Source organism: Phocoena sinus, chromosome 11 (assembly GCF_008692025.1).
Source record: "Phocoena sinus isolate mPhoSin1 chromosome 11, mPhoSin1.pri, whole genome shotgun sequence".
NCBI lineage: Eukaryota > Metazoa > Chordata > Mammalia > Artiodactyla > Phocoenidae > Phocoena > Phocoena sinus.
In genome coordinates, this window is record NC_045773.1 from 53856490 (window position 1) to 53880933 (window position 24444).

Here is a 24444-nt window from a genome sequence, read left to right on the forward strand (position 1 = left end):
GACAGGAAGTTCACAATATTAAAAGCACTCTTACATTCAGTCCCCAAACCCTATTATTTCCAAAGAGACTACACAAAGTACATTTTTTTAAATAAATTTATTTTATTTATTTATTTATTTATTTTTGGCTGCATTGGGTCTTTGTTGCTGCATGCAGGCTTTCTCTAGTTGCGGCGAGTGGGGGCTACTCTTCGCTGTGGTGCACAGGCTTCTCATTGCAGTGGCTTCTCTTGTTGCGGAGCACGGGCTCTACACATGTGGGCTTCAGTAGCTGAGGCATGTGGGCTTCAGTAGCTGAGGCATGTGGGCTCAGTAATTGTGTCTCGCGGGCTCTAGAGTGCAGGTTCAGTAGTTACGGCGCACGGGCTTAGTTGCTCCGCAGCATGTGGAATCTTCCCAGACCAGGGATCGAACCCGTGTCCCCTGCACTGGCAGGTAGATTCTTAACCACTGTGCCACCAGGGAAGCCCAAAGAGTACATTTTGTTAAAAGAGCTTATTTGAGGATTTTCATTCCAAGTCTCCTGTATATCCCCAAATCATCTCTCTTTGCCACGCTGTGTTTGCTGCCGGGGGTTTCAGGTCACATTTTGTGCAGGATATTACACAACAGAGACTGCATTTCAAATCCTGAAGTCCCTGCAGCTCTTGGAAGAGGACTTCTCTTGAGCTTTCCAAGTCTACACTCTAAGTGATATACTTTCACGTTACTTCTTTGCCTCTAAACCATCATATGTCCAGACACCACACTGAGCTAAGATTCGATTTCATGATTTTCTCAGTGCACACAGAGAAGTTGCCTTTTTTGACAATTTGAAGAAAATACAATAGTACTAGACTTAAACAAGTAATATTTTATCAGGCAATTTGGAAAGCCCTAAGAATAATCAAAGCAGATTCTGCAATTCAAAAATTGACCGATACCAGGAATTCCCTGGTGGTCCAATGGTTAGGACTCTGTGCTTTTACTACCGAGGGCCTGGGTTCCATCCCTGGTTAGGGAACTAAGATCCTACAAGCCATGCGGTGTGGCCGGAAAAAAAAAAAAAAAAAAAATTTACAGACACTCTTCTGTATACTTAGAGGTAGTATAAGTTGGTTTTTAAGAACTTGGGACTCTGAAGCTTTTGCACAGCAAAGGAAACCATAAACAAAACGAAAAGACAACACACAGAATGGGAGAAAACATCTGCAAACGAAGCAACTGACAAGGGATTAATCACCAAAACATGCAAACAGCTCATGCAGCTCAATATCAAAAAGACAAACAACCCAATTAAAAAAGGGGTGGAAGATCTAATAGACATTTCTCCAAAGAAGACATAAAGATGGCCAAAAAGCACATGAAAAGATGCTCGACATTGCTAGTTATTAGAGAAATGCAAATCAAAACTACAATGAGGTATTGCCTCACACTGGTCAGAATGGCCATCATCAAAAAGTCTACAAACAATAAATGCTGGAGAGAGTGTGGAGAAAAGGGAACTCTCCTACACTGTTGGTGGGAATGTAAATTGGTAAAACCATTATGGAGAACAGTATGAAAGGTTCCTTACAAAACTAAAAATAGAGCTACCGTATGATCCAGCAATCCCACTCCTGGGCATATATCCAGAGAAAACCATACTTTGAAAAGATGTATGCACCCCAATGTTCACTGCAGCAACTATTTATAATATCCAGGACATGGAAGCAAACTAAATGTCCATCAACAGAGGAATGGGTAAAGAAGATGTGGTACATTTATAACGGAATATTACTCAGCCATAAAAAAGAATGGAATAGGGCTTCCCTGGTGGTGCAGTGGTTGAGAGTCCACCTGCCGACGTAGGGGACACGGGTTCATGCCCCGGTCCGGGAAGATCCCACATGCCGCGGAGCGGCTGGGCCCGTGAGCCATGGCCACTGAGCCTGCGCGTCTGGAGCCTGTGCTCTGCAGGGGGAGAGGCCACAACAGTGAGAGGCCCGCGTACCGCAAAAAAAAAAAAAAAAAAAAAAAGAATGGAATAATGCCATTTGCAGCAACATGGATGGACCTGGAGATTATCATACTATGTGAAGTAAGTCAGGTAGAGAAAGACAAATATCGTATGACATCACTTACATGTGGAATCTAAAAAAATGATACAAATGAACTTATTTACAAAACAGAAACAGACTCGCGGACTTTGAAAAGAAACTTATGGTTACCAAAGGGGAAAGTGCGGGAGAGGGGGTAAATTAGGAGTATGGGATTAACAGATGCAAACTACTGTATATAAATAGATAAACAATAAGGACCTACTGTAGAGCACAGGAAACTATATTCAGTATCTTCTGGTAACCTATAATGGAAAAGAATCTGAAAAAGAATATATATGTATAACTGAATCATTTTGCTATACACCTTAAAGTAACACAACACTGTAAATCAACCATACTTCAATTTTTTTAAAAAAGCAGGTAGAAGGACTTGGAGGGAGTCAGTCTGGCTGCACTGAGAGAAGGGAAGGCAGATGCTTTTTGGCTGTCTGGTTTGGATTCTGTTTTCCCAGAGACAAAATTCAGTTTTATCACGTCTAGTGAAGTGGGACCCAGTTATAATAAAGAAAATGATGAAAGTGAACAAAAGGTACAGATATCCGCTAGATGTTTACTGGCTATGTTCCAAGCATGTTCATTTGACAGACAAAGGGAGCATTACTGAGTCACAGCCCTGGCCGGGCACAGACACATGGGGATCCCTAGAGGCAGAGATACAGGATTTCTTAAGGAGCAAAGCAAATTGCCTCCTTATTCTGTGACACTCCACATCCTATCAGCTTTCCTCTGTTACTGCCCCATCTCTCACTCACACACACACCCCAATCCATCACACTGTATACATACTTTCTAACTCAGGAGTTCCAATATTTTGCATATTTTCTGGTGGCACGGTACAAAAAGGATCTCTTGGTGCCTCCAGGCCAGCAGTATCAGCAGGCAGCACCTGGGAACTTACTGAAAACGCAGAATCTCAGCCCTTACACTGCTGACTGCAGAATCTGCATTTCATCAAGTTTTCTAGGAGATTCATTTACACAGTAAAGTTTGAGAAGCACTGTTTTAGCAAACATCCCTTGGGATTCTGCCACAGAGTTGTTTCCCTCTTACGGAGAACATTCACAGTGGACTTGCTTGCAAAGCCCTAGGGCAGTTGTATTCAGTGCTAGCCAATGAGAAAATGGTCCATAAGAATGTTCTAGTCAAATGAACTTCAAGAGGAGTGTAGAATGAGATATAATTCCCCATCCATCATCTCAAGAAAAAGTAAACAATTAAATTCAGGCAAATAATAAAAAATCATTTTAATTAAACAACAGGACAGTAGCTTACTGGGCATGCAGGGCTTAATTTAACTTCCAGCATATGGACAGCACTGTTTGACATTCTAGACAAACTTTGAGAATACATTTTCCCCAAATGATGGAAGAATTCTTCTTTCCAGTCCATTTGATTGTTTTATTCCAATTGTACGTATTTCAAAACTAAGCTATTGCCTCACCTCACATCCCATTGCAGAGTCTCCTTTAGGTTATTTCCTCCCTACCTCTCTCCCCAACAAAAGGGTCTTACATGTAGTCTAATCCAGTATGACAACCTCTTCCAGAATATTCCCGAAAGGTACAGAGGAAACTTCTGTTGTAAGTGTTACGACAGAGGGACTCCACTCCTCTATAAATCATCCCATAATCTAACCCCAATAGACCTATTAGGAGAAAGTCTCAACATTGGGATATTTTAAAATATATTCTTTATAATCAAATATGGCCTTCCCGTAAGTCCACTTACTGGCTTTCGTGCTATTCTCTAAAGCAAAAGACAATGCAATGACTCCTTCTTCTATGGGATGGCAGCTCTCAAACTGCTGTTAGGCATTTAACGCATTTCCCTAAATCATCTCATTTTCAAGCTGACTGAACATCTCTGTCTTCTTCAATCACTCCTAAAAAGACCTATTTATCAGACCCTAAAGTCTGGCACATTTATCAGACTCCCGCCTGCCAGCATGGAGCAGGCATCCCATACATGCCGGGTCTAAGTATAAAGTGCTCTGGTCTCTGAAATCATTCTTGCTTCTCAAGATTCTCTGTGACGTTTCACCAGACCCAGCTCCAATACGTGGGACGTAATCCGTGTAGACAGGTAACAGGACTCTCACCGTTCTTACCAGTGAGCACAGACTACTGCTGGTTTGTGTGCTCTCGTTTCCCTTTGATTCTCTCCATCAGGTCACCCCAATTTCAAAATGACCTTAACTCCCCTCTAACCCCCTGGGTCTTTATCGCCTGAGCAGATGCCAAGCCACCTTTCTGATAAGCTGCTCCTTTGCCATCAACTGTGTGGACAGACAGGCCTGGCTTGACGTGTATCTCGGTCATTTCAGGCAGTTAGAACCCTGATCCTGTCCCTGCCGTTAGCATTCCTTGCCCTGTGCTGATTGTCCTTCCTACATGAAGAGAGAGCCTGAAACGTGCCAGGCTTTGCCCACAACACAATGACACGTCCTATGAAATATCTGTCCTCCACGGGCTGACCTGTGCTCTCTGCAGCAGGATTTTTTCATTCCCTTCTCTGCGTTAGAGTCCTTTGACCACTAACTTAGCTTGGGCTTTGTTAAGATCCCCCAGCTGCCCCGATTCTCTCATTCTTTTCCTGGCTGCCTGTCTGGATCATATCTTCCACCCTGTCTAGGGGCCCTTCATATTTTCAGGAAACCTGAAAACAGAGAGAGAGGGCTTGAGTTACCCTACTATCCTCTCCAACAGGGAGACCCCCCGGCTTTAGAAAAGCACATCAATTATGCACATTATCAATACCTGTCACGTCACCGAAACACCTCCTGCCTCCTCTCTGGCTCCACCTGAACCACAGTGTGGTTGGGTTTTGGCACCCAGACCCTGCCATCCACACCTTCAGGTTGCAAATGTGCCTGCCCTGAATGTATCTCGTTTCACCAGTTCTAAAACCTCAGATGCCTACCCAGTGAGGCCCGCGGCCTCGTTCTGAGGTACTCGCTTGTAAAGTGTGGCAAGCACAGTGACATCCTGTTTTAAGGAATCCTATTATTCCCCAGGGAGGGGGTGAGCCAGGTGCAAGTTTGCTTGTTTTTCTTCTCCTCTAACCTGGAGGGCTGAATTTAGCTACTTCCTGTGGTGGTTACTGCTCTCTAATTGTTACCATCCTCTTTCAAGTTATATGTGGAACATGATGAAAAATACAAAAAGATGTGGCAGAACAAACTGCCTTGAATTCAGTGGTTCCCAACATTGGCTGCATATTAGAATGTCCTGGTGGGTGGTTGTTTTTTTATTCCTGACACCAGGCGCCAGATCAATTAAATCTGAAACTGCAGAGCTAAGACCCAGTTAATGAGCCATTTTTAAAGCTTCTCAGGTGGTTCCAATGTGCAGCCAAGGCCGAGAACAACGGCTTCGGCCTGACGGGAGACTGGGATGGAACCTGGGAAAAAAGAGAAGGCATGGAAGGAATTTTAATCACTAAATTTAGGATCCATTGCTCCTGACACTGGAGACAGTGGCATGAGGTGTATGTATTTTTTTTTAAGTAAAGAAGCAAATATGAATTGTTTCTTTAAAAGTTAATATTAGTTTTTATAAGGCATAATTATTGCTGGGAACACTGAGATTTTACATAATTAGCAACACGTAAGAGTTATTTGAGGATCAGAAAAGGTTTTCCAAGAGCCAGTCGGCCGGATGTTCAGCTGGAGGTAAATACAGCCTCTGGAGTTCAGGACGGGCGGACATGAGGGTCAGTTTCCCAGTGGTTAGCGAGCTCCAGTGTTTTTCCATTGGTGGGACACTGAGGTACTTGGAAAGTAGCAAACAATCTCCCAGACCCTTTTTGCCATCACCCATCTGTGTGTTGTTTACAGAACACGAGAAGGCCACTGTGAGAGGAGAGACTGCAGACGTTTCACCACAGCTTCGCAGCAACGCCAGCCTTACTGGCTCAACTGTTCTATTGGTCACTCACATCTAGGGGATGGGGTTTGAGACAGACTGTGTCCTTAATGGATTCCACTCGGCTGTGATTCACGTCAGGATGAGGTTCCAGGGTAGAAATATTCACAGCTGGCAACCACATCTGGCCTCAGAGCATCTTTGTTTACTTTGCTGCTTAGGGGGAAAAAAAAAACCCTACAGAAGCCAGTTGCTTTGCCTGAAGACACTTCAAATACATGCTAAGTCTCACTGGACTGAGTCACAGTGCCCTCTGGCATGTCCAATCTTTATAATTTCCTTGGCCAGACATGGGGCTGTATTCAGGGATTCAGAGGATGCTTCTAACTCATTCACAACCCAAGTCTCCTTCAGCACTGAAGGATTTCTCTTCCCCAGAAGAGATTTCTCTTCCCCAGAATGAGACGAGTGACTTTAATCCATAATTTTCTTCCTCTTCTAACAACTTTTCTCCACCAAATTTCCACACTTAGGTTTCTTTTCCTTTTGCATTGAGACCAGAAAGTAAATCTGGTTTGTTTCTCTTGAAACAAAAAAGCACAGCTGGCAAGCCAGCTATTTTGAGTCGTGAGGGCGCAGTTCAAAGGCAGCAGCACACCCAGAGCCCAGAGCTGCCAGAGCACATATCATTCTGCTGGTTTCTTGCACGCAGGAACTCAGAGCTTCCCCCAAGAAGCCAGCTGCCGCATGCTGGAGCAGAACGAACACAAAATGAGATCGGCAGCACGTCCAAGCCCTCCCCGACTCAGAACCCAAGATAAGTCCATACAGTACGCAAGGCACGTGATCCACACCTGGAGTGGGTCTGCTGGATGGCGGGAAGCAAAGTTATTAAGGTCACAACAGGTCCAGGGGGACCCAGCTGGCTGAGATGATCTGCTAGCAAGTTAAACAGAGACAGGAAACCGCGTGTCTGATATTGTAAAAAAAAAATCATTTGTCTTCCTGCCAGCTTTAGGCCTGCAAACCAAAGAGGCTGTTTTCATTTAAAAGAAACTCGACAACAATGAGAAAGGAAAGAAGGAGCGTTTGTGGCTACCAGGAGTCCCTGTCTCCTCGTCTCCTTGCTCTCTGCCTCTCCAGGTCCTGTGGGGCCTGCAGGCAGCTTGTGGGTCAGCCAGGAGCATTTTACCACAGCAGGTGAACTCTGAGTCAGAGTGGTTTCTAGAGTCCTGGTTCCTAAGTTAACTAGATATAACGGACGTATTTACTGATAGTTCCATCCTGTAAAAAAAAAAAAAAAAAAAAAAATCTCATGCAACCTAGAGATAGACACAGTAGTGGGGGGAAGACCAAAAAAAAGTAAACATGGGAGCTGGGATCAAGACAAATGGAAGGTAAATGTAGGAAAACAGGCAAGCAGGGGTGATGTCAGTATGCAAAGTACACGCCCACATATTTGCTAGAAGCATGACTGAAGCTTTTCTGGTAGTACTGTAGGGAGAAATACAACAAAACATGGTCATGTATATCAGGGGGTGGCCTGAAGCCTTGTTCTGTAAATAAAGTTTTACTGGAACATGGTCGCGTCCATTTGTTTACATACTGTCTGTGGCTGCAACAGGGGCTCTCTGGCCTGCAAAGCCCAAAATATTCATGAACTGGTCCTTTACCAAAGAACCTTGCTGATCCCTGCTCTACTTGAAGCTCTGTATGCTTCAAAGTGTCCTTAAGGTCAAAAGCAAGTATGTCCTCATGAGGGGAATAATCTTTCCAAAGCAGAGAGCTGAGAGAAATTTCTCCTGGCTTCCTCAGCGAGGTGACAGTACAATGCAGAGAACAGCTTCCTCAACAGCGTTCTTTACAGTGAACCTGTCCCTCTGATTCACAGGACTGTTGCTGAAGATGGGTGGTACTTACAGACGAGTCAGCAGAAGGAATTTTCAGGAAGGAGAATGCAACACGACATTGGTACAAAGTGTCTCACTCATCTGGCTAAATCCAAAGACGAGACATTTGAATCTAGGGGAACAATGGTAACTCTTTACAGCCAAAATTTATTGCATAGTTGTTCTGTGCCAGGTACTATTCTAAGTTCCCTACATGAATAAACACATTTATCCTCACAAAAATCCTATTCAAAGTGAGCACTATTTCTATCCCCATTTTTCAGAGGGGAAAACTGAGGTAAATTGGTTCACCCAAGGACAAACAACTCATAAATGGCTTAGCTGAGATGTGAACCCAGAAAATCTCACTGGGGAGAGCACGATCTTCTCAGAAGATGAGCATCCTGCTGGGCGTCGTTTGTAAAGCTCGTTCCTAACAAGCCCGTGAGTGGTATAGCCTCTGGTTGTGCTGCTTGCCCAGGACTCGCTGAATGGGGAATCTGGGCACAGATTAGCAACCAGGCTTCTGTCCACATGGGGGTAAGACTGTTGTTAACAAGCACCCCACACACAGCTGCACGTGGAGGGTTGATGGTACTCCCTGAAAAAAAGAGACAAGATTCTCCAACTCTCCTGTGGACAAATGGTGGAGAACCAACTGCGAAATCTTGGGACATTCACACCACTCTCTAGAAATCCATTTCTTTGTCAGTAAAATGAAAAGTTTGGACGAGCTAACTGCATGGGCTTCATTTCAGCATAAAAAAAGTTACGACTCCAAAAAGACTAAGATGACAAGTCTTGGCAAGGATGTGGAGAAAAGGGAACCCCTTTGCACTGTTGGTGGGAATGTAAATTGATACAGCTTCTATGGAGAACAGTATGGAGATTCCTTAAAAAACTAAAAATAGAACTACCATATGACCCAGCAATCCCACTCCTGGGTATTTATCCAAAGAAATGAAAACAGGATCTCAAAGAGCTATCTGTACTCCCATGTTCACTGCAGCATCATTCATAACTGGCAAGACATGGAAGCGACCTAAATGTCCACCAAGGGATGAATGGATAAAGAAGGTGTGGTGTATATTCAATGGAACAGTATTCAGCCATGAGGAAGAGGGAAATCCTTCCATTTGTAACATCATGGATAGACTTTGAGGACATTATGCTAAATGAAATAAGACAGAGACAGACAAATACCTCATGGTATAATTCACATGTGGAATCTAAAAACAAAAAGCAAACTCACAGAAACGGTAAAACGGTGGTTGCCATGGGCTGGGGGGTGGGGGAAATAGGGAGAGGTTGGTAAAAAGGTATAAACTTTCAGCTCTAAGGTGAATGAGTGATGAGAATCTAGTGTAAAACATGGTGACTACAGTTGATAACACTGTCTTGTACAGTTGAAATTTGCTAAGAGAGTAGAACTTAAATGTTCTCACACAAAAAGAAAAATATGTGAGGTGATGGATGTGTGAACTGCCTAGATGGAGGAAATCCTTTCACAAAGTATATTAGGTCACCATGATGTACACTTTAAATATCTACAACTGTATTTGTTAATTATACCTCAGTAAATTTGAAAAAATGCTAGAACGTGACGTCAAAAAGAAGTTATGACTCTAGGAAACAAGGCAACACACCTGAAAGCAGTTAGCACAGGTGGACCAACCACAGCAGGCTCTCACCCCAGGGCAGAGGCCATCACTACTATTGTTCTAGGGATGTCCACGGTCTGGGCCTTGGGCATGGTGCCAGCTCCCCTGCACTTCAGCTAAGGAAGGGGGTGGGACTCTGGCCTTGAAACCAAACTTTTCAGAGTCCAGGCTTGAGTTTAATGCTAACTCCCTTTCCCTCATGGCCATGGAGACTTGCCATTTCCAGAAGAAGCAGTTCAGCTCTAAGTCAGGAGGAAAGGTGGGATGGCCAGGGATCCAGCCATCTAGGAGCTGGGAGCAGTCCAGAAGCACATCTTCTTCAATCTGCCAAATTACCATCCTAACCCAGCAGATGATGATAACAAACAACTGAAGAGCAAACTGATTCAGGCGAACTTTTAATGCCTCCCTATTCCTTTTCCAGGCTCCCCCGGGGCTACCAAACAACTCCCTCGTATCAACAGATCCAGTTCAGAACAACATCTTGTGAAATGCTTCTTGAAGGTATTCCTACATGTCTTCTTGCTTTGGGAAATAGTAGTGTATGATCCCATAGATAAAGTATGTGAACATTATCATGGAAACCAAAGAAATGTTCCTGATAAGGCACCTCATCTTCTCTACATGGAGCTCCATGCCAGCACAAAGTTTGTGACGCATACAAAAAATGACTTCACTATCGCTATGGAAAAACACCCCCATTTCAGTGGGGTGTTCTGTTACACGAAAGGACGGAGTAAAGCATATTTAGCTCCTTTGCAAATGACCAGGTTTAAGACCAAATGTATTCCTCTTGGGCTGACTGATCAGCTGGGCAAGTTACCAGCAGGAAGCTAACAAGACCCATCTTTGGTTCTCTGGTTCCATTCCTAGCTGGGTGAGTTCACACCAGTGCTTTCACACTTCAGTGTGAGAACAGATCACCAAGGACACTGATACAACACTGATACTGATGCAGTGGGTCCAGGAGGGCCCTGAGGTTCTGCTCTTCTACGAAGCTGCCCGGCAATGCTGCAGCTGGTCTGTGGACACTTGGAGTAGCGAGGATTCCCCATTCAGAGGAGGGGTTCTCCTCAGCAAAGAGTGCGCTCCTTATCTGGAGGAATGAGGGAGAATGGAGGCCCCTACTGTGTACCAGCTGCCACGCTGGCCCTCCCAAGCTTCACCTCCTTCAATCCCCACAGCACCCTGAGGCCACAGGTATCCCTATCAGCACTAAGTGGTCAACAGCGGCACAGCCATTCAATGAGGCGGCCACGTGGCCCAAAGCAGCTTTCTGCCGAGAAAAGGAAGACGGAGTGAAGCCCTTTGGCAAGAACAGAAGTGCGATCGCCCCGAGCACTGACCTGCACAGCACAGTGAGCCCTCCCATTTGTATTTAGCCACCTGCTACTGTGATTCTGCGTCACAATAGGAACAATATGTGTGATATTATCCGACCACGGAGGGGTGTGGTTAGCTTTGATTACAAACTGTGGACTCGGTAGCTCCCCCTACCTCTGTGAAGGCACGTGGAGAAGAAAGAAGCTGCTCGAGGCACGAGTTAAAGCAACACAAACCCCTCCCAAACTCTTGCGGCGCGGTACTGACCCTTGCAGCGCCACACACAGGAGGTCTGAGTGGCCTGCTGCACGCTGTGGTCGAGTCTCCACCACAGACCTCAGTGCTGGAACACACCAGAGGGCCGGACGGGCCTGGCTTCACATCTCAGGGTGAGCAAAAGTCCGCATCGGATAGAAACCCCCAAATAATACCAGCAGCTAACAGATGGGGCGCTGGCATAAGCACTGCATGTAACAATCTAGCCGCACCCCACCCACCCCCCGTTTTAGTTCCATTTTACAGACTAGGAGAGGTCAGGTAACTGGCCCAATGTGGCAAAGCGAACAAGTGGTAGAATGGGCCTTAAAATTCCAGAAACCCACCACAGACCCATCTTAACCATTACACTGGACTGTTTATTTTGTACCTAAAACAAGCAGAAATCATCTCCTTGCCTGGCACTCTGCAAATGAAGCATCTTTACTGCACTTGGAAACCATTTATGAAATGAATAAAACTGAGTGGTGTTTTGGATTCTTCAAGGCTTAATGAGCGATCCTACCCACATCATGATTTTGCAAAGTGGACATGTCATCTGCAAGTGAACAGGGAGCCGTTAGCTTGGGGTCCCCACCCCCATCCTGGGCTCACTTTGGTCCAGGAGCCTGACAGGGCTTGTTTGACTGACAGCTGTCACCAGGACATCAATAAGGACCCAGACAAATGCCCTCTCTTCTAACCGGAATCATAGGGCTTGGTGAGCTCAGGGGGAGATAATGACTTCCTCAGAATTCTACATATATTTCACCAAGCAGGAATCATCAGACAGGACAGGGAGACCTGACTTTTGGAGAGCAGATGGAAGAGCGGACCCCGGCCTCATTCTAATTGATCTACATTAGGGAAGCAGGGAGCCACCGGGCATAGCACAAGGCCCCACTGGGGGGTTTTGGGGGAAAAGATAGGTACCTGGTTCAAAAAGAAAGACAGCAAGGTCTCTTTAATTCCTTTGTTTTGGAACATTGGTTTCAAACTCATGAAAGCTGGCAACGCCCTTCTGTGATTCACATCTTCTGCTGAAGCTTGGTACACATGGCAGGTAAAGGAGAGCTGATTTACTCCCTTCTCCCTCAGTTCCTCAGAGCAGCCCCTGATGCCCCTCGGAATACAGACTTCAAACCCTGTACTAGGGACACAGACCTTGGTGAGAGTCTGCAGACCAAACCTGTAGCCCAGCTCTGCCACTAACTAGCTGAGTAACTACAGGCAAGTCACCTAACTTCTATGTTCCTGGCTCTCTGCCATCATCACCAGGGGACAGTAATCTAATCATCTTTCTGGGCCTTAAGACAATTATCTCAACGAATCTTCAGTATCTTCAATACATTCTCTGCACATTTCTCAGGTATAGAACGTAAAGGTGCTTTGACAAGGTGAACAAGACCAGAGGCATACAAGCCATCACTACACACCAACCTCTGGGAACCTGAAAGGAGTGAAGATGGGAGGACTGGTGGCTTGTGTAGAGGCCCATCCTCCCCCAAACCATCTGCCAGGCTTCAGGCTTTATGCCAGGCGTACAGACAAGCAACATGGAGCAGGAGAGAAAATCAGTGCTAAATAATACAAAGAGGTGGCATTTGTCCCCCCACCCCCGGCCTTTTTTTTTTTTTTTTTTTGGTAGAATAGGCCTGGGTGCCTATAGAGGCAAAGGAACACAGTGGTATCTTGTTGTCTGAGGCTGGGCTGTCCCACCTGTCCATTCTTTGGAGGACTGAGGTCATGGCCTCGGTTAAGTAAACGGAAATCACCAAATACAGGAAGAAAGCAACTAAATTTCTAAAATGAGGATAAAAATCCCAATGATGATGGAAAAAGGGAATAAGGGAATTTACTGGGAGTCACAAAAATGTTCTGTATCTTGATTGTGGTAGTAGTTACACAGCTATATACATTAGTCACAATTCAGTGAAAATAGTATCTTCAAACGGTGGATTTTATTTTATGTAAATTATACATCAATGAATCTGACTTTTAAAAAGAATCTCAATGATATGATTTACCAAGTTTAGGATTTCCGTGCAGAGTTCCATGCAGAAAAATCTCTCTGGATGAATGCATGATCACAGACCAAGAGGAGGCTTTCTTTTCACTGTATCCAGTTTGTCGAATTTGAATTTTTTAATATGTACATATGTTATCTGTTTAGAAAGACAGAGATAGAGAGAGTGCAAGAAAGAAGGACATAAAAAGAGAAGGAAGGGGGAAAAACCCTCACAGAAGTTTTATTTTATACACAGCCCATTATGAATCCTAGCTATGCCACCACTAGTCATGGGATCCTGGACAAGGTGTTACAGTTCTCTGAGCTTGATTTTCTCATCCATAAGATGGGGATACTAGCAGTGCCTACCTCATGGGGTGGCTATGAGATTAACTGAGGCCAGGCCATCACAGGGCCTTAGCAACAAACACAGCAACTACATTCCCTCTGAATGTCAGCTATCATTCATAGTAACACTGAAAATAAAGATCTACATTTAAAGAGTAAATCTTGTGGCTCAACTTTTTTTCCCTCACATATTTAAGAAAAATGTAAGATGTAAGTAATCATTATCCATTGTTTGTAGATCAGAAAGCAACAAGAACAGAGTGCTATCCTAATAAAAATACTACACAGAACACTCCAGAGAGCTTTTGTGTTCCCCATCTTATTTGACTTGGAGTAGAAAAATAAAAATTGCTTCAAGAGTTTTCCCACCTTATAAACCTGATCAAGGAGGTGAAAGACTGAGAACTATACTGAGAACTGAGAACTATATAACATTAATAAATGAAACTGAAGATGATTCAAAGAAATGGAAAGATATGTGCTCGCTTCGGCAGCACATATACTAAAATTGGAGCAATACAGAAATGGAAAGATAACCCATGCTCTTGGATTGGAAAAATTAATAGTTAAAATGGCAATACTACTCAAAGCAATCTACATATTTAATGTAATCCCTATCAAATTACCCATGACATTTTTCACAGAACTAAAACAAATAATCCTAAAATCCATATGGAACCATAAAAGACCCAGAATTGCCAAAGCAATCCTGAAGAAAAAGAACAAAGCAGGAGGCATAACCCTCCCAGACTTCAGACAATGCTACAAAGCTACAATAATCAAAACAGCATGGTATTGGCACAAAAAGAGACATACAGATCAATGGAACAGAATAGAGAGCCTAGGAAAAAAAAAAAAACCACACCTACAGTCAATTAATCTTTGACAAAGAAGGCCAGAATATAAAACGGGAAAAAGTCTCTTCAGCAAGTGGTGCTGAGAAAGTTAGACAGTTGCATGTAAATCAATGAAGTTAGAACACACACTCTCACCATACACAAAAATAAAATCAAAATGGTTTAAAGACTGAAACACAAGACATGACACCATAAAACTAGAAGAGATCATAGGCAAAAAATTCTTTGACATAAATTGTACCAGTGTTTTCTTAGGTCAGTCTCCCAAGGCAATAGAAATAAAAACAAAAATAAACAAATGGGACCTATTCAAACTTACAAGCTTTTGCACAGCAAAGGAAACCATAAACAAAACGAAAAGACAACCTACAGAATGGGAGAAAATATTTGCAAATGATGCGACTGACAAGGGCTTAATTTGCAAAATATACAAACAGCTCATACAACTCAACAACAAAAAAAACAACCCAATCGAAAAATGGGAAGAAGACGTAAACAGACATTTCTCCAAAGAAGACATACAGATGGCCAACAGGCACACGAAAAGATGCTCAACATCACTAATTATTAGAGAACTGCAAGTCAAAACTACAATGAGGTACTACCTCACACCAGTCAGAATGCCCATCATTAAAAAGTCTACAAATAACAAATGCTGGAGAGAGTGTGGAGAAAAGGGAACACTCCCACACCGTTGGTGGGAATGTAAATTGGTGCAGTGTAGAAAACAATATGGAGCTTCCTCAGAAAACTAAAAATAGAATTACCATGTGATATAGCAATCCCACTCCTGGGCATATATCCAGATAAAACTATAATTCAAAAAAGATACATGCACCCTTATGTTCACAGCAGCACTATTCACAATAGCCAAGACATGGAAACAACCTACATGTCCATCAACAGATGAATGGATAAAGAAGATGTGGTACATATATACAATGGAATACTACTCAGCCAGAAAAAAGAACGAAATAACGCCATTTGCAGCAACATGGATTCAACCAGAGATTATCATACTAAGTGAAGTAAGTCAGAAAAAGAAAGACAAATACCATATGATATCACTTATATGTGGAATCTAAAATATGACACAAATGAACCTATCTATGAAACAGAAACAGAATCACAGACATAGAGAACAGACTGGTGGTTGCCAAAAGGGAGTGAGTTGGGGGAGGGATCGACTGGGAGGTTGGAATTAGCAGATGTAAGCTTTTATATATAGAATGCATAAACAACAAGGTCCTACTATATAGCACAGAGAACTATATTCAATATCCTATGAGACCCAGCAATCTCACTACTGGGCATATACCCAGAGAAAACTATAACTCAAAAAGACATTTGCACTCCAATGTTCATTGCAGCACTATTTATAATAGCCAGGTCATAGAAGCAACCTAAATGCCCATCAACAGATGAATGGATAAAGAAGATGTGGTAGATATATACAATGGAATATTAGCCATAAAAAGGAATGAAATTGGGTCACTTGTAGAGATGTGGATGGACCTAGGGACTGTCATACAGAGTGAAGTAAGTCAGAAAGAGAAAAACAAATATCATATATTAACACATATATGTGGAATCTAGAAAAATGGTACAGATGAACCTGTTTGCAAGGCAGAAATCGAGACACAGAAGTAGAGAACAAACATATGGACACCAAGGGGGGAATGTGGGGGTGGGATGAATTGGAAGATTGGGATTGACATATATTGACATATATATACTAACTAATACGTATAAAATAGATAACTGATGAGAACCTGCTGTATAGCACAGGGAACTCCACTTCGCTGTACAGTAGAAACTAACACAACATTATAAAAGAACTATACCCCAATTTTTTAAAAATCCCATGATAAACCACAATGGAAAAGAATATATTAAAAAGTGTGTGTGTATATGTATATATATATATATATATATATACATACACACACACACATATGTACATAACTGAGTCACTTTGTTGTACATCAGTAATTAACACAACATTGTAAGTCAATTATACTTCAATTAAAAAAAAAGTTTTCATTCCTTAATATAAAGAAGAGATGGTGGCAATAAGAGAAATGGACCCCAAAGTGTTCTTCCTAATACCTGATGTTGTAGGGGTTGAAAATATCCCCCTACAACAAATAGAGAGAAGAGAGATGGTTATTTTTAAGCATACTCCCTGGAGCATTTTAGAAGACTCTGAAATCACTCAAACATCTGAATCATCAGCTGTGCTGGATTTCTTGAGTTGTACAATGAGAAACCACCTTTATGCTGATTATCTCACCTCATAAACAAACAGTCTGATAATCAATAAGAGGGAAAACATGAATGTGGGCCCATGATTATCACATGAGTTGAAAATATGCTGAAAACTGAAGTCATAAATACCTTAAGAGCTTATAGTAATATACATATATATAAAATATATCCAACTTGCAAGCCATTTATCAACTTTTGTCCCCTTTGAATGAAATAAATTCTTCCATTGTGGATAAGCCAGTATGCAAAAGGAGATAAAAGTTTCAAAGATGGTAATAAACATGTCTGGATATTCCACTATTAGGGATTAATTCCTTTGGCTTAGCCTGGGCCTTGTTTTTAAAGGTGAAGTACTTGGGGAAGGTTAACACGGTAAACCAGGATATCAAGGTTACCATGTTTTAGTGTGATTTAATCTAGTTACAATGTCCCTCCTAACTCAAATTACATAAGGAAAATGAGAGACATGGAGTGCCTGTAGGACGAAAAAACAGGAGAGGGGAATGATTTTGGAAGGTATTGCGCTGACAAGATGTACATGCCTGCCTTTGTACACTGAGAAATTGGCACAGGTGGAGTGTAGAACAGGAAGGGAGGGAAACTGGCTGAAGGACACACAGAGAGCAAGAGGTGCGTCTGCAATGCCCATGAGCACCATACACAAAGCATGAGACTCATCACTTTCTATATTTGGGACACACACAGTAGCAGGGATAGTGTGTCGCAGGGATAGTGTGTCGACCCAGCACTTGTGTTCCAAAAGGAGTTTTTATTGAATTGGACCTATTTGGGGCTAAAATAACCTTTCCCCATGCTGAATTTATATTCCTAAAATCAAGAGAATATTATTTGCATCATCAGCCTGGAAAAATTAAAAGGCTTATAATCTCCAGTGCTGGAGAAAGTAGATGGAAATTCATATGCTTATATATCTTCTGGGGGAGGAGAACAATTTAATAGTGGCCATCCAAATTTAAAATGTGCATACGTCTGATCCAGAAATTTCATTTCTAGAAATCTATCTTGCAGAAATACTAGCACAAATGTATAAGATGTTTTTACAAAGATAGTCAATGCAGCATTAAGTGGAAAACTGGAGACACCTAAAATAAGCTACCAACTTATGTGGGAATAAGTTAAGAATGGTTAAGTCACTCATAGAAGATATGCCATATTATGCAATTCTGGACAACAATTAAAAGGTGTACAATATATCTACATATATTGTCTTGTTTAGAAGAGAAGTAAAAGTGGGTGGGTGAAAAAAAATATTGCCAGGTAATATTTATAGTATGATCAACTGTTTGCATGGAAAGATGGATGAGTGGGTGCAATGAATGGCTGGACAGATGGACAGATAGATGAACAGACAGATGTACAGATGGATGGTGGATGGATGGACAGATGGATTGGTGTTTGAGTGGATGGACAGATGGACAGGTGTTTGGATGGATGGACAGATACATGGATAGATGAACAGAGAGATGGATGGACAGATGGACAGATAGATGAATGGATGCATAGACAGATGGAGAGATGGATGGGCAGATGGAGAGATGGAAAAGTGGGTGGATGGATGGATGGGCAGATGGAAGATGGGAGGGAAGGTAGGAGGGAGAGAGGGAGGGAGTAGGGAAAGAGGGGAGGGAAGGAGGGATAATATTGGGTTGGGCAAAAAGTTCATTTGGCTTTATGTGGAAGATGTTACAGAACCCAAACGAACTTTTTGGCCAACACAATATTCATGATGGATAGAGACAAGTGTGCATCCAACAGGCTATCATTACTGAGGTTAATGTACTTTCCCCTTTAGACAAATCCTAGGAGTATGTACACACAACAACTTGAGTTAAAGTCTCCCTCCTGAATCATACAGCCTCCTCCCAACTCTGGACCAGTCGTTCTCAAACTTGAGCTGCCTCAGAATCACCCTGGGCCCGCACCCAGGGTTTCTGGTTCCACAGTCAGGGGTGGCACCCTGGAATCTGCATTTCTAACAAGTTCTCAGGTGATGCCACTGCTGCTGTTCCAGGCACTGCGCTTTGAGAACCACTACTCTGAGTGACACAAACTATTTCTCAGTGACAAATCATAACGTGGGCCCCGGGAACCAGATTTGATACAGACCAGAGCCAACCCTGCTACCCCTTAAGCCCCTCTTTCCAACAGGTGAAGGGGGCCTGATCCCCAGTGTGAGCCCACCAGCCAGCACCAGCCAGGAAGGGATGTGCCCTGAGCCTGCAGACCATCCCAAGAAGAACACTCACCTTCGGAGAAGATGATGTGGTCGTTACACTCTTCGGAGCTGCAGGAACACATGAAGAAAGTCTCTCCAGACCCCTTTTTTTCCTTCATAATACACTCTGAAGAAGCAGCGTCGTCAAGGACAAATCCATGGTAGGCGATCTTGGGGTCGTGGCAGACCGTCTCCAGTGTGATGTTCTCATCATTCTTTCTCCTGGGGCACAGAGAAGGAGGGGGTGAGTATGGTCCCACAGGGAAGCAGTCTGGGCTGTATCTCCATCAGGACATTGTTTCTAACAGCAGCGCTGCCTCCTGTTCTCCATCACTTACAGGTTGTCCCGTCATATCCTGTGCTTTTCCACGCACTTCAGTCTTTCCTTTGCTTATCTCAGAACCCACTTAGGATCATAACGTGAGGGCTTTCCTTGGAGACAAACCTGTCAGAGAACTTTGCACATTATGCCTTAATTAAATCATTAAAGGGAAGGCGTGGGGAAACAGGAGATCGCTAGGTCCTTGGGGTGACTCCAAACCTTCCATCCTGACCGCACGGTGAGCCTAGCATTGCATCTCTAGTTTGCTGGACAGAATCTAGCTAAATATTACTCAGTCATAAAAAGAACGAAATTTTGCCATTTGCAGCAACATGGATGGACTTGGGGGGCATTACGCTAAGTTAAATACGTCAGACAGAGAAAGACAAATACTATACGGTATCACTTATATGTGGGATCTAAAAAGTACAGCTAGTGAACGTAACGAAACAGAAACAGACTCACAGATACAGAGAACAAACTAGTGGTTACCAGTGGGGAGGTGGGGAGAGTGGGAGGGTATAAGAAAGGCTCAAGGATGGGAATATAGCCAATATTTTGTAATAACTACAAACGGAGCATAATCTTTAAAGACTGTATAAAAAATTAAAAAGTAATAAATTTTGAAAAAAAAAACTAAAAAAAACCCAAAACCCCTACCTATCCTTAACCCCCAAGCTACTGGAAAGTCTTGGCAAAAACAGTGGCCATGAAACAAAAGCACCTCCCTCCCTGCCCCCATAGTTGTGTGCCCGCCTGCATAGGTGGGGGTTTGTGTTTGGTTTTGGTAACAAAATGAAGCCGTGCTGAGTCCTCCGGGATCCCAGGGAAAAGCACGGTGTCCCTGCCTTGTGAAGCCTCCAGAGGCCCCGGGATGGGACAAGGAAGAAACTGTGAGCCACGAAGGAAAGCTGCTCTGCAGCCCTGGGGCAGCTCTTTCAGAGCCCCCTGACTTCCACCCCCTGCTGTCTATAGAACTAGAATCAGAGGGAGGAAACTCAACCACAGTACTTGAGGCTCCATAAGGTCCTCAATTGCTTCCTCCACTCAGTGCTGTAACGGTGTCTCCTGGACAGGCAGGGCCCACTGTGCAAAACATCTGTGGGTACACTGGAGCACAGAAAGGGAGGACACAGTGAAATAAATACAGACTTCTTTGTCCTGCTACTGAAGAGGTTGTCAATATCTGCGACAAAAGAACCACAGTTATGAAATTAATTTTGGTTCTAAAATATTTCTATCCTTGAAAAGGACTTAAGCATTTCACATGGTAAGCGTGCACAACTGGCATTAGTTCAATAAATGAATGAGGGCTTCCCTGGTGGCACAGTGGTTGAGAGTCCGCCTGCCGATGCAGGGGACACGGGTTCGTGCCCCGGTCCGGGAAGATCCCACATGCCGCAGAGCCGCTAGGCCCGTGAGCCATGGCCGCTGAGCCTGCGCGTCCGGAGCCTGTGCTCCGCAACGGGAGAGGCCACAACAGGGAGAGGCCACAACAGTGAGAGGCCCGCGTACCACAAAAAATAAATAAATTAAAAATAAATAAATAAATGAATGAATCAGCAAGTGAATGAAAAGAACACTAAAACTGATCGTGGGAGAGTACCACCACAGAGAGCAGAGTCTTTTATTCCCCCACTGGGCTATTCCTAAGATAGCCGAGTGTCCAAGTGTGCGTGCCCTGGACACAGACTCTGAGGCTGTGAGATCTCTGGATCTCTGTGCAGGAGCTCTAGGGAGATTCCCCTGCAGGGGCCAAAGGCAGCAATGCTGCACAGAGCAGGGAGGGGGGTCGTGATGAGGCCTCTGCTGACCTCTGGGCAGCTGGGGGCTGGGATGGCCCACCAGAGCTGTCCCAAGCTGAGGCAAAGTGGTCAGGCGTTTGGGCCACTGCACCAACCAGTCCTGGGATGCTGGCTGCTGGTATAGAGAGGCTGAACCTGCCGGACTCCAATGAAGCAGCTCGGGGAGCAGACAAGAGGAGCACCCCTGGAGGGCTTGGGGTGATCCCTCAGCCAAGGGTGTGCACCTCAGTGCTGCATGGGCGGGGGTACAGGACAGCATCCCTGGCACCTCCCTCTCTCCACATCCAAATGTGTCTTTTCCCAGAAAGGTAAAAATAACGTTCACTGTATTTAATCTTTAGGGCTGAGACACAGAGGGTACAGAGAGGCTTCCCCACATGCCCGCATCTTCTGAGACAGCAAAGCTTCAATGCCAGGGATGTGTGATTCACACTCCACCCCTTGGACTTGTACTGGGGTAGGGAAACTACCTTTAATGAAAAGAGCCTGTTTGGGTGTAGAAGTATGTTCTCACCTCCAGTGGATATTTAAGTAAAGACAGGCAGCAGAAAACAGGAATGAAGAGGAGCCTGGGGTCAGCTGGTCTGGGGTCTGAGGCTTCCTGCCCCAAACCTGACAAGTGGTCCTCCATCCTCTCGAACTTGGTCTGACCCTTCCAGAGAAGGAAGCCTGGCCCACTGGCAGGAAACCACGACTGAGAAAATGTTTCAACTGATCCTGAGTACAAGTCTGTCTGTCCCCTTGTAAATGCTGTGGGTCTCCTGTCCTGCAGAGTTCTGCACGACAGGTTGACTATATTTTCCACTTGAGAGCCCTTCAGATCTCTCAACAGAGCCCACGTCCTCTTTACTGGACCAGCCATGGCTAACTGCCCCCACCAGCCCTCAGATGGTACGCTTCTGAACCTCTGATCACACTCGTGCCTCTGCTTTGAACACCATCTCTGTCAAAATCCGTTTTTCAAAACCACCACTCAGAGCTGGACACAAGTGCAGCTGGCAGGTATGGCAAGCTGCCGTGACAGATCTTTAGCTGTTAACATTCCTTTAGTTCTTAAGAACCTAATTCATGTCCTGGTACGTAGGGAAATGTGCCAGGGTTTCAGATTTATCATCAAGGCTGAGTATACACGGTCCAGAGAAAGTCTCAAAAGACTCCTTCCAAAAGGAGCGGGGCAAGATATCTGGGTTTACATGCTCATTTGCAAATGGCCAGGAGACATAGAGGTTACTTTAAAAAAATAGCTGATAAATTGAAACCATCAGAATAAGGCTTCAAAATGTTATATTTCATTAATGAATGTGTAGTTTTTTTATAAAATAAGGACTCTCTTAATGATCTCTATTTTTTTTTTAATCTCTGGCTTATACTCCCAATTCATAACTATGAGTTAATCAAATGATTCATGAGCACGCACTGTGTGCGTGTGTGTGTGTGTGTGTGTGTGCGTGTGCGTGCATCCCTGGCAAGACGGGAGGATGAGGGAGGAAGGGAGGGAGGGAGGGAGGGGAAAAGGGAGGGGGAGGGGGAGGGGAGGGAGGGGTGGACAGAGCGAGGGAGAGAAGGGGATCTGCTCCAAGAGGAAGATGTGGTCCTGCTCCCAGAGGAAGATGCAGTGTTTGGCCCAGCAGTGGTGTGAGGCACTGGCCAAGGCTTCTGACTAAGGAATAGGTTGTCTCCTGATACCAAGTCACTTCCCCCATTTTTGACAAGTGCGTCCCTCTTGCAAGAGCCCACCTTTCATCTCCACGAAACAGGACTGAGTTTGTGTCAGAAGAACAAAGCTCCTGGCATCACTACGGGGATCCCAAGGGGTCTCAATTAAATGACTAGTGGCAAATCCCTCTCCTTGACACAAGGAATGGTTTCCGGACTTACAAATAGTAAAGGTGCCTGTGTATATTTGAAAATGTATAGAGTATCTCTAGAAATTACACTGAATGACTGAAAAAGAGATGCTCTAAAGGGAAGGGAATGGGACAGATGTCGAAGTTTCAGGCATGGAGACACATGACTATGTACCACGAACGCACACTGCTTATAAAAGGGGAAAGAAAGGTGTTACAGGGCAACCTTACCAGACAGCCACGCAGACCTCTTGCGGCTTCTCACAGATGGCCGTGATGCTGCAGTTGCTCCAGCAGGACTTCTGGCTGTCACAGGTGGACAATCTCACATCACAGAATTTACACAACTGCGGCAACTTGACGGCACCATTGTCGTCAGTGACCATCATGTCACTGTTAACTGGGAGGGAAAAGAGATGCATTACATGATTAACCAACATAATCAGCTGCCAGTGGATTCCTGATACGATGCAATTTCAAATGAACCTGGTGTCAGAAGAATGAATGCGGAGAAAGGCCACATAAGGCCTCCACATCAGATGAGAATTCGGTAATGAAAGCCAGGGCAGCGTGGAGATGGTTGGGATGGAGGAGGTTTGGTAACTTCTTGCCTTTGTCAGTGAGCGTCATAAGGCACTCTTTCTACAAAACCCTCCTCATTCAATCCAGAGACAGAGCTTGCGTTGCCCCACTGCATGGTGCTGGGTGCTGGTGAGCGTGCCCTTAAGGAAAGTATAGTTTAGCTGGTGGATGGACACGAAAACAGACCAGGGCAGGGCAACCCAAAATAAAGAGAGGCACGGAAGACGTGGGAGCCAGACGAGAGTCCCCACCTCATGGGCAGAGAGGGGTCCCGAGGAGCAGAGCTGTGACGTGGGGAAAGGGCGTCGGCCAGCTCGGAGGAGACCCTGGGGGTGAGGTGGGACTTTGCCATCGCTTTCCTGACCTACACCCGACAGAGCTATCCAGGCCTTCTTTGCAAGAGCCTGGCTCTGCCTGCTTCCTGTTGCCTTGAGCCAACTCAGTTGATAAAATGTGTCTCCTAGACACACACACACAGGTGAGGCCTGGAGTCCCACAGGTGAGTGCCAGCAAGCTCCATCTCAAGGGTCTGCTGTCGGCAACCTCTCTGACCTCATCCCTCCCACCACCACCAGCCGCCCTCTTAATTCTTCACTCGCTACCTTTTAAGACACACGGGCCTTTCCTGGAAGAAGCCAAGCTCCTGCCTTCCTCACGCCCTTCCCTTGCTGTGCCCTTTGCCTGCCTTCTTGTCACCTTCCTGATCTCTGGTTAAATGTCACCTCTTCATCCTAAAGCAGCCCACAAGGAACCAACATAGGGTTTTGTTTGATCTTCTGCACAACCTCCATCACTCACTGGCTTCTGCTCCATCCACCAAAATGCAGGCTCCATGAGGCCTTCTCTGTCTTGTTTCCACACTGCTTCTCCAGGGCCAAGAAGAGGGGCTGTCACATAGGAGACATCCGAACAAGCATACTGAATCAACGGTGACTAGCTAATACACGAAGGAATGAACACAAGAAGTTCACATCTGGCCTTGGCGACAGGTGGGAAGGGACAGAGAGCTTCCTCCCTCCCCTTGGGGGAGTGTGATGATACACTCAATATTCACTCACATTCACCAGTAACACTGAAGACACACTGTCCTTGGCAACAC

The 24444-nt window shown here is 44.5% G+C and overlaps 1 protein-coding gene across 1 annotated transcript in view; it reads right to left on the reverse strand.

Moving 5' to 3' along the window:
* The window catches only part of TGFBR2 (transforming growth factor beta receptor 2), a 95058-nt gene that overhangs the window by 36776 nt on the left and 33838 nt on the right, over window positions 1-24444 (reverse strand). The window contains exons 2-3 of the mRNA XM_032648045.1: window positions 22995-23163; window positions 18821-19011 (exon numbers count right to left, since the gene is read on the reverse strand). Coding sequence (XP_032503936.1) covers window positions 18821-19011; window positions 22995-23163 — 360 coding nt within the window. The remainder of the gene's footprint in view (window positions 1-18820; window positions 19012-22994; window positions 23164-24444) is intronic.